We start from the raw sequence: 11889 nt of genomic DNA on the forward strand, positions 1-11889 counted from the left end.
ATGAACGATTCAAAAATTAACTCTAATTTTTTACAGGATGAATGCTTTATTTAACTCTAATTTTTTTCATGTATAAGAAAATGACCCAGTTGGAACAGAAGCTCAACACCAGTACACAATCGGCCAGCGAGATTAATCGAAGCCGCAATAATGGAAATTAGTCACCGGATTGCTTTTGGCACCACTATACACCGCTGCCATAAACAACTGCATGCCACTTCTGGCCGGTGACCTTCGCCTAGGGTTCCAAAATAGAACCCGGTAATAGTCACAACATCGCCGTCGCCTAGGCTTTCGATAATGGAATCCGACAACAGACGAATCAGAGGCGAAACATTGAAAAGATCACCATGTTGTCTCAGCCACCACGATATATCACCACCATAAACAATGACGTGCCACCAATGGCCGTAGAGAAAAAATCAAAATGGTGGAGACAAATCAAAGTTTTGATCTGAGAACACATGCTAGAGGATGATTGAATAAGTGAGAGTGATACTGAAATAATCTGATGAGAGAGAACAAATGAATCTAGCCATGGTAATGGATATCATAATCGGTTGCCTAGAGAGATTGACACAGTTGGAATGGATGATTAGATGGAAGAAAATCAATGAAGGATGCAGTGGTACACAACTTTATCAGCCGGATGTACAACCCCTTAAGCACAATTGTAATATTATACATTTGTTGCCTATAAGAAATAAGACATCACATGAATTGACATGTACGTACGTACGTACGTAAATATCTTAGCATATGTAAATATGCATTAGAAGGTACAACACAACTTAAATATCCAATGAGTGAAGATTAGGAACCATCTAAACCATGACGAAAGTTGGACCACTTTAGCTGAACCATGAGTTAGGTCGACCCGTCCACTTGAAACATGAGGAAAGGCGCACTCCTTCAATCGGACTAAATACATAATTTTGAGTAAAAAGAACAAGGAAATCAATATAAAAACTAATATCAACCGACAAGTCATACCAGGAAGGACACGAACAATGTGGAGTGCAAACATACTCCCAAAAGCTGTGTACACAACGTTTACTCTAAACTACTATATATCCTTTTCCAGCCGATACTCCCTCTCACGCTGGAGTTTGATTGCATGACTCTACCCCTCCTATGACAAACAATTTCTTTTTTTTTTTTCATAGGCTTGTCCAATATAAGGAGAGGGACATCATGTGGATGATTCTCAAATGGTACATCATCATTTGTCATTTGATGGTACCTTATCACGACTTCTACAAAATGCCTAGATTGAAGTATTTCAAACCGTTTTATTTGTTTGAACAATCCAATAAATATCAATTTTAAATGATTATTAGTTTATTACCACGCACAACTTGATGGGCTTTTATAGTTCATTAAAGTCAAACAAACAACCTTGTACTTTACTAGTTTACTTTACTTTATTAAACAAACCCAAATCAACAAATCCAATAATAATAATCTGGATTTGGGGATTCCAGGCCCAATCTCAATATTAACATTAACCCATCCGCCCAAATCGTAGGTCTCATCGAAGGACGCCGTTAACTTATAAATAAATGACCACCGAAAACGCCGCCACCGATCAACAACCACAACCTCCGGCAGCCGTTAACCCAGATGAGGAGTTGCACAAGCTTTTATTACCAAACGTTGATGATCTTCCTGTTTCTCCGTCTTCTGCAATTGAATCCAATTTTGTCACATACTTTGCTCCTGGTATGCAATAATTTCTTTAATTTTATTATTAGCTCTTTTTTGAGTTAATATATGAGAGAAAGTATTTGTGGTTTTTATTTACATGTAATTTGAAGCTAAAAGTTAACTAATTCATTCTAACAAGTCAAATTAAAAAAATGGTCATTATATTTCCCTTACTCAAAATCGGTTTGGGTTAAAATCGGTTCGGTTTGGTAAACAAAAGTCAAAACCGGTTTATGATCGGTTTCGGGTTCGGGTTGAAACCGGTTTCTTACCATGTTATGATCGGTATCGGTTCGGGCTTTGATCGGTTTCGGTTCGGGTTTTGACCGGTTTCGTTTCGGTTAACCGGTTTGGAACCGGTTTTGGTGGAGAAAATTAAAACCGGTTCCAAACCTACGGTTTCAATCGGTTCCTAACTGATTTCTACATAATCGGTTTCAAACAGGTTCGGTTTTTGTTCAGTTTTCGGGTCGGTTCGGTTAACAAGTTTATTTGCCCACCTCTAATGTTTACATCGAAATAAAAGTTAAACAGGCAACAAGCTGTGCCGCTAACTCTTATTGGATAGCAAAACTAAGTCGCTTAATATTAACATCCATTGATCTTGTGGTTGAAACATTATTATTCATAACTCGTTGGGCATGACTAAGTAGCTCCAGCACTAGGAAGCCAAGTGTCAAAGTCAAATGTGGACTAATGAAAATGTGTTCATTAATCTTGAAGTTAAAGAAGTGAAGTAGTTTGAGTTTGAAAATTCAAACTTAGAGCCCAAACATCATAGTTGTGTATTTAGCATGCACATGGATAGACAGACACCTTGTTTTCATACATGAATCAACTTCACAACGAAAAGTAAGGCTAAATTTGTCATCTTTATTTCTAAACTTCAAACTTTATTTGAATTCCAGTTGTTTTGGGCTGTTAGATGATAATAGTAACCTAGTTTCTTCGCTATTTTATTAAAGTCAAACTTTGTAACTGCAAAAACCACTAAAATTTTGTTATCATCCATTGCAAATTTTTTATATGTTGTTAAAACTAGAGTGCCTAAATGAAGCAGTTATGAAACTCGGTTACTTTTCGTGGTTATTGTTTTCAAATTAGCTTGAAGTAACAGGTAAGTGAGGGAAAAAAATCACCAAATAGTAACCAAGGTTCCTAATTGTTTCATTGAGGTCATACAGTTTAACTATTTATAAAAAATTTACAAATGGAAGAATATTGAAACTTGAGTGGTTTTGTTGTTAAGACAAAAGAGTCACTTTAGTGGAACAATGTTGATACCTGGTTGCTATTTCATAAATTTATCTGTTTTTCCATTTGGTTATTGTGAACTTGTTATGACTTGAACGAACCATCAGTTGTACTAAGATGTTTGACTTCAGAAAACTAATTATCTGTTGATGCGATGGAGTCTAAATATCTAATGTGCTTTTCTGATTGCATTCTTGTGTTTTGAATCATTTTAGATTTTATGAAGCTGGAGCATGATCAATATATTTATCGCCATGCAAACGGGTATGAATCTTGAAACTATCTCTGTTTTGGCATGCCTATTTCTCTAAGTATGGTTATTAGTATTGACATGTTTTATTTCTTAAATACAGGTTGTGTGTTATTGGGTTGGCTGCTGGACATGTGGCCTTTAAGGATGAAGGAGGAATAACTGTTGTTGATTTTAATGTTGGAAAGTCTAACCGCAGTGAGATTAAGGTTACCGGGAAGCGCAAAAGGGTAAATATTTATTTTACCTTTTAAAAAAATTGAAACTGAATTTTTGACTGTTTGCAGTTCTGATGAAAGATTGTAGTCATATTCATATATTATTTTACCTTTTCTATGTGTCTAATATTACTTTGTTGATTTCTGATTTATGTGTTCATTTTGTAGAATGCACAACAATTTGAGTCCAACACGGCTTTATGCAAAGTATGCACCACCAATGATACTTTCTATATTGTGAGGTAAATAATAGTTAACTTTGTTTAATGTCTTTTGGATTAAATCTTTGGTAGCATTCACAAATTTATTCTCAAATGTAACAAGAGCTGATGTTTGTGGATGTTTCTTTGACTTCAATTGTAATACACTATATTATATTACTATAACGTTAAAGGATGGCACTTTTCATAATTTAATGCCATGCTTTTCTCAAATTCTTCATGTGGTTGATAGTTGTCAAATGTCTCAAAACTTAAGACTTTGAAAATCTATCATGAACAAGTTGAAAGATCTCCATTTGTCTTCTAAACTCAACTCCTGACTTTACTTGGAACTAAGGGTGTAAAAACTGTAGTTATTATGAAAGTTTCTTGCTCATTATAAATGCTATTTACATATCAAAGTTGAAATTAAAGCGGTTTTTGACAGATGTTGTGTAAAAGGCTCTTTGTTGGAAGTGAATGAACGATTAATAAAGCAGCCTGAGTTACTAAAATCATCAGTAAGTATATTGTTCAAAGTTATTATCTTTATGCTTGATATTAACTTTGACTAGAATTGTGGTCAACTGCAGGCAGATAGAGAAGGATACATAGCTATTATCATGCCAAAACCGGCAGACTGGCTCAAGGTCAAAGATACGTTCATCACTTTTGACGAGTACAAGAAACTGAGACATATTTAATTGACTTTCCCATATCTTGAACTGCCTTGTTGTGCAAGCTTCTTGTTGTGCCCATTATTCTTCAATAAAGATTATGAACACAAGTTGCATTACAATAAAAAAGGCCCATACATGTTTCCCTACAGGTTCTGCACTTTTCATTACATTTGCATATATGTTTATTATGCATCTACAATCAAAGATTGAATTTTTAAATGAAAATGCTTTATTTAACTCAATTCTACAATTTTGGGAATTATTTCATAACATTTACATTTAACAAAACATAAGATCTTTGAATTTTGATGGTTGTGTAAGCCGTTTTAGTGCCACTTCCTCCAACTCATTCGGCTTTTCGTTTCTACCCATTGTGTCACAAGATCTTTGAATTTTGATCATCGTGTAAGCCGTTTTGGTGCCACTTCAAGTTGTGCAGCATGCTTGAGATCGCTTGAATTGGCCCTTTTCTTGGCTGAGTTTGTATTCTTAGTTGGCCCAAATGAACACGCGATCAGCCCTAGAGATGCCACACCAACATGCAAGTAGGTATGCAACCTAACTGAACATTACTGAGCGAATACCAATTACAAGTAAACATGACTAAGTTCTATTGGGCAAACATAAACTTAAAAACATAAATGGATGAATGCAACATATGTTCATTATCGTCCGTTTAACTAGATGGTTGAAAAAAATTTGTTCATGTTTGTCCGTTTATTAATAAACGAACTTCTCGCCAAACAGTTCACGAACAATTCATTGAAGACCTATACACAAGAACAACCAATGCAAGGGCTAGAACCATATAAAAAACTGTAATAAGAGCACAACCCATTTTTTTGGTCCTTGTGTTTTCTGTGGTTACCATTTTCAACAGTTTCAAATTCTGGTAGTTGGTTAGCCAGGAAGAATGTGAAACAAGTTCTTCATGTACTTTCATAATAATATGGACTCCTGTGGACTTGATGAGTTATTGATTGAAGGTATTGGCTGGCTGTATATGGTACTTTTACTTTGTGGCTCTAGAAGTATGTCATGGTCACATAGATTATTTTTTTAGTCAAATATATGATAATGGTAAGGCCATGCAGTATGCATCAGCGGGCGACCCCCACTGGTTTGACGTGGTTGTCACCTCACTCGTGTGAGACCCGTAAACACCGCCCCGTCCCTACTGGCTCACACGTGACGTGAGGCCATTGATAGCCATCATTCACGTCATTCTTTCCTATTGACCGTTGGGAGCGGTCATATTTCAAAAAAAAATTAATTTTTTTATATTATAAATACATGCATAATAACCTATTTTATATAAACCCATTTCAACCATTCTCAAATCATTTCTCAAACTACAAATCCATTTTAACCAAAACAATATAATCTCAACTCAAAAAATCAAAATGAATTATTCTTCATCGTCTGACGATACGGATTTTTTTCTTCATACAATGGAGTTTACAGTTGAACCTATTTTATTTGGTGAGGACCAAGCATTGCCTCCACTCATAAGAAAAGCTCGGTTGAATCGAGATCGTAAAGGTGCACGATCGTTTGGTAGCCGACTACTTTGCCGAAAACGCAACTTTCACATGCAAAGATTTTAGAAGGCGTTTCCGAAGAGTAAACACATATTTATACGAATAGTCGAGGATATAGTGCAAACGGATCCATGGTTTGAGTCACGTCCGGATGCGAGAGGGAGAAAAGGTTTTACTCCACTACAAAAGTGCACTGCAGCGATTCGACATATGGCATACGACACGATTCATGATGCTTTGGACGAGTATCTTCAAATGTTCGAAAGATCGGTACGCGATAGTGTTTATAAGTTTACCAAAAATATTATTAAGTTATATAACAAGAAATATTTACGTAGCCCTACTTGGAGTGATATTCAAAAGTTATATGAATGGAATGAATCAAAACATGTTTTCTCGGGATGCTTGGTAGTATTGATTGTATGCATTGGGAGTGGGCAAACTGCCCAAATGCTTGGCGCGGTCAATACATGCGAGGTGATCATGCACACCCAACTATATCTTTACAAGCAGTTGCTTCGTAAGATTTATGGATTTGGCATGCCTTCTTTGGTATTGCTGGTCAGGGCTGGCCATAAGGGGAGGCTGGGTGGTCGACGGCCACAGGCCCGACACCTCGATAGGCCCGAATTTCTTTTAAATTATATTTATTTTTATTAAAAAAATATGTCTATTTAGTGTTTAAACTCAAATACATAACCAATAGCTTTGTCTATTGGCAAAGGGTATTACTTCCAACCAAAAGATTATAGGTTCTAGTCTTATTTGAGACATGTTTAATCCTATATTTATACAAAAGTTTTTTACACAACCTAAATTATAACCAAGTAAAGCCCATATCAAAATTAAATTGTTTAAACCTAACAAAATACTCTTTTACTTAAGGCCTAAAAAATTTTCGGCTTCAGCCAAAATTTTTTTTGCTTTCTCGGAGCCGACCTTGTTACTGGTACAAATAATGATTTAACGGTTCTCCATTAGTCAGGGTTTTACAACAATATATTAGAATGTAGGATGCCGGAGTCAAGTTTTCATATTTCAGGAGTCGAAGACAGCCACGACTATTATCTTGGTGACGGGATATATCCGTCGTGGTCCATGTTTGTGAAATCCTTCATGTGCCCACAAGATGATAAACGAAAGAAATTTAGGGGAGCTCAAGGGGCGGCAAGAAAAGACATTGAAAGATGTTTCGGTGTTATAAAAAGAAAGTGGCACATAGTGACCAACCCAACATGAGCATGGTCGCCAAAAAAAATTAGACCGATGATGTGTGCAATATGTATTTTACATAACATGATTATTGAAGATGAGGGACGTGTGATTTGCGAGTACAACGAGGATGAAAACAACGTTCAATATCAACCGGTTGACGAAACAGAAAGAGAATATAACCGATTGGCTTTGAAAAATGAAGACACGCATGATGCTCTACGTTTGGACTTGGTCGAACATATATGGGCTCCTCTGCCTCCTTCCGACAATGAAGACTAAATATTTGTTTTAGTTATTTTTTTTAGTTTATTTTATTATGTTATTTCCAATGTTTTAAGTTCAAATTTAATTATTAATGTTTGAATATTATATATATATATATATATATATATATATATATATTATTAAATTGGAGAATGAGAAAATTGTGTATACCCTAGTTAAAGGCTGTAGAACGGTGATGTTGAATGATGAGAGAAAAGCAGACGTGACGCTGACATTGCAAATGAGGAGAATGGTGTTGAGGGATGTATACCCCTTAGCCTAATGACAACGACTCTTGAATTATGAACACATGATGATGACGACGACTCATGAGTTATATATGACTAGATAATGATGATGACCATGACGACTCGGACCAATGTCTTCACGTCTTCTCGGTTTTTCAAGAAATTTAAAGGAAACATACGTACCGTGCACTTAAAAGAGCAATATTTATTGGAAAATAAGCTACATTAATAATATTACATTCTAAATCATTTCTTAACGTTAACTCAATGTCATGAAAGGTCTCTATTAAATGTAGCAAATTACATGATCGATGTGCTTGCGTAATATGAAAAAGCTAAAAATTCTTAGCCTTTGATGTCTGGTATGTATGTAAATAGAGATGAATCACATTCACCCATTTAGTTAGTGAATACTCCACCGCCTATGTGGTTGTGACTTGGCGGTAGTGAAAGCCCCTCCAGTACACTTGGTCCAACGGAAGTAAGAAAGATTAGGATTACGACTTCATCCTCCTCTCCAAAGATAATCATCCCTACAAGTACATATAGTTGATTTGATATCAAACTTATGTTCATGTTCATGATTGAATCTACATATTAGTGGTTCTTATTCTAGCCCATGTTTTAATGATATAATCAACATATATATCATTATATCTAGCTTATTTATAGAGCCACTTGATAGAATTATAGAAACTAGTTCCAAAGTATTATGCATTTGCTTCCTTCCCACGTTATCTCCCCCACACAATTGCATATATCGATCTGTATTTAACAGTTACTTAACAAACTTTAACATCATCATGATTTATGAGTGCAAAAAGGAAACTCGTTTATATATATCCATATAATGTGTCACTTTTTCTTTTTTTTTTAATTATATATGTGTTTGGGAAAGGAAGTTTGACAAGGTACAACAGCTTATGTGTGCAAGAAAATACCTTGGTATTTATTCTTTTGGCTTACTTATGTGAACCTAAGGCTGTAAACGAACCGAACGAACACGAACAAGGCCTTGTTCATATTCGTTCGTTAAGTAAATAATGTGTTCACGAACACTTACCGAACGAGACTTTATGTTCGTGTTCGTTCATTAAGAAAATTAATGTGTTCACGAATGGTTCACGAACACAAACGAACACAAATAATATCGGCAGAGCCTAGAGATTGAGACCGATGTATTCATCAATGTGAATAATGAAAGCCTGTAAACGAATCGAATGAACACGAACAAGGGCATGCTTGTCTTCGCTCATTTAACTTAAAAGAACACGGACACTTAATCGAACAAATATTTATGTTCATATTCGTTTATTTAAAAATGGACATTTGCGTTCGTTTGTTTAAAATCTAAACTAACATAACTGAATAAAGATAAACGAGCATGTATGAACAAACGTAAATGAACACAAATATAAGCGAACTTAAATGAAAACACTAAAATGAACACAAATTAACAAATATAAAACCTTTAAGCAGATGACCATAAACGAACACAAATATAATCGAGATAATATTTAATTATTTTCTATTAATATTAATACATAAATAAACAGACATAAACGAACATAAACGAACGTTCATGAACATAAATGAATGAACGAAACATGTGTTCATGTTCGTTCGTTTAATTAAACGAACACAAATTTTTTGTTCATGTTCGTTCGTTTATTAAATAAACGAACATAAACGAACTTTCCGCCGAACGGTTCACGATATGTGAACCTTTCTCAAGAAGACGCTTGTACAACTCAAAGCAATGTACGTGTGCTCATTAGCCATTTAACATCATTACAACTTAGAAAAAACCATTTATATATATATGACATGTATTCTTAACTTTGAACACTTAAATTTCGATATCTAGTACATGTGTGCGCTTAGAAATGTGTTAATTATAAATCGATATTAAATTAAAACCTACCCTAGAAGAGAGAGTCATTGTCGTATATTCGACCGGCGGATTAGTTAGACCGGATTTAAGAACCACATAAAACCATAATTTATTTAAAATCTAAAAGCTATAAGATATAGAAAATTATCTTATTTTTTAAGCCCAATTCTAAATAGGTTCATGTACATTTCCCCATTAGATGAGCCCTTTAAATAGCCCATCCAAAAATAAATTAGGTTAAAATCTACTTAATTCAACTTTGCAGCCATTCCATTCCATTTTTTTTTTCTACCGCGGATTTTCTATCCATTATTCAAGAAACAGCCCTAATGTGCCTAACTAGACCGCCAACTTCACCTATCTCCTGTCTAACCTGTCAGCCCCGAACATGAAAATATTGGTTAAAGTAATCGACAATGGCGAAGCTTGGGCTTCGTCACGTGGGTGACCGAAGTCACAGACCCAAAAATTTTTTCGGGGCGACAATTTGGTTTATGTCGGTGATTCGGTTCAGGTCGGATCAAACAATATGACATCTATATATCTAATTTTTTTCCCATTCATTCAAACAATTGTTCTTACAATAATAAAAAAACTAGATAACTTTTTAACAAACAAAGACCTAAAGTATTCATAATAATGTGAGAGGAAGGGTGAGTACCTTAGAAGAAGAATTACAAAGAAACTCGACAACCTTTAAGATCTTTGAATTCCTCAATTATGGATTCCGAATCAATGTTTCGGCAATTTCTTTTTCTATGCAAACTACCAAGCTATTCGCGAGATACTCATGTTACATCTTATTGCGAAGACGATTCTTGAATATTTTCATTGATGAAAACCCCCTCTCTGTTGTTGCAGTAGAAACTAAAAGTGTCAAGATTAGCCGAACAACTTTATCAACCAAATAGTACGTACGTCTCACGTTTCTGAGTTTCCACAAAAGTTTTGCATAAATCAGAAATACTTGAAACACCACTTAGATTGGTATTCTTTGGCATTCCAAAATTAAAATTCTGCAATTGATATTGTAAAAGAGTCATTTCGTGCTCCGTAAACTCTTCAGGATATATAATACTTCTTAACAAGAATACAAATCTTATCAGCATAAGAGTTAACAACTCCATCGTGTTTTCATCGAATCTACTATTCAACTCTTCTAGTTTTTTTTGTCCAATGTGGATGTAAAGAGATCTACTCAGTAATAATGTTCAAATCCCTAATTCCACAATTACAAACCTTGATTTTATAATCCTTGAACGTTAATCAATATGAATGCAATATAATGTTCAACAACAACACAAAGATGAATTATTACCTTGCTAACAGGGCTGAGCAGCAGGCGGTGGACGGCGGATGGAAGTGGCTAGTGCATGGTGGTCTTCGGTAAGAACAGCCGAACATGGGTGCAGGTAAGTTAACAGAGGTTTATTAGTTTCCAAAATCCAAACCCTAATAAATCCCCATTCTTTTTTTAAGTTGTTGTTCAAACAAGTTTTTATTTTTACAAGCAGCCCCTTCAATTTTGTTTCTAAAAACAAAGCATTTTACTATTCGGTTACTATTTTGTAACTTTTGTTTATAAAAACTGCAAGGTTTTATAAAAAAAAAATCAAACAATGGGGCATTATATTTAAAAAAAACCAGTGGTGACCATTAGCCTTTTGGAAAAATACGTCGGGGGTGACCGCACTTAATATCTATAAAAATTTTCAAGAAAAATCACGAAATTACTACTTCCAATTAAAATTTATTTTATATTAAAAGAGACCCATATGTATATTAGATAGTAGGCTAGAAACCCGTGTATTATACGGGTTGGATAAAGAATATACTAAAATTAAATATAAACTGTTTGTAATAAAGATTTAATAATAAAAAAGACACTACGAGAAATTTGATATGATGCCCTATAGCGATGACTTGTCATCGCCATACCCTGTAGCGACGACAAGTCGTCACAAGTCTTGTCGTCTCCTAAGTGATGTCGCTATAGGTCTGGAGGTCGTAGTTATAGGGTCGTCGAGTACACCTATTGCAATGACTTGTCTCTATAGGTTTTCGTCGCTAACATTTCGAGGTATAAAAATAATATTTAATGAAATTTATATTTAACTATTACCACGACGTGTCATCCCTATAAGTATTTAATACAAATATAAAAGTAAAATAGATTCACTCTTTAGTGATCACAAGTTATCGCTTTAGGGTTTTCAATATTTTTCTTTTTCTTTTTTTTTTTTTTAAATTTCCAGGTTTTTACAAAATAAAAACGTATAGTGAAACCGTAAGATTTTCATATTATTTAGCAAATAAAATCATAAACTGATAAATTACAAAACACTAAACAACTGTCAAATTACAAACATTAAACCATCAAATGTTTACGTAATTGTTATACACAAACCATCAAATTGT

The 11889-nt window shown here is 34.5% G+C and overlaps 1 protein-coding gene across 1 annotated transcript; it reads left to right on the forward strand.

Annotated features, from left to right (window-relative positions):
• Positions 1–1562: 1562 nt before the first annotated feature.
• On the forward strand, positions 1563–4443 carry LOC143568753 (uncharacterized). The gene is made up of 6 exons (XM_077054824.1): positions 1563–1722; positions 3177–3225; positions 3315–3441; positions 3598–3671; positions 4078–4150; positions 4223–4443. The coding sequence occupies exons 1-6, from the start codon at positions 1563–1565 to the stop codon at positions 4331–4333; spliced, it is 594 nt and encodes a 197-aa protein (XP_076910939.1). The 3' UTR covers positions 4334–4443.
• The last annotated feature ends 7446 nt before the right edge of the window (positions 4444–11889 follow it).

This window comes from Bidens hawaiensis, unplaced genomic scaffold (genome assembly GCF_021521415.1).
Source record: "Bidens hawaiensis isolate Kalapana, Puna unplaced genomic scaffold, B.hawaiensis_p1.1 tig00024225_1, whole genome shotgun sequence".
NCBI lineage: Eukaryota > Viridiplantae > Streptophyta > Magnoliopsida > Asterales > Asteraceae > Bidens > Bidens hawaiensis.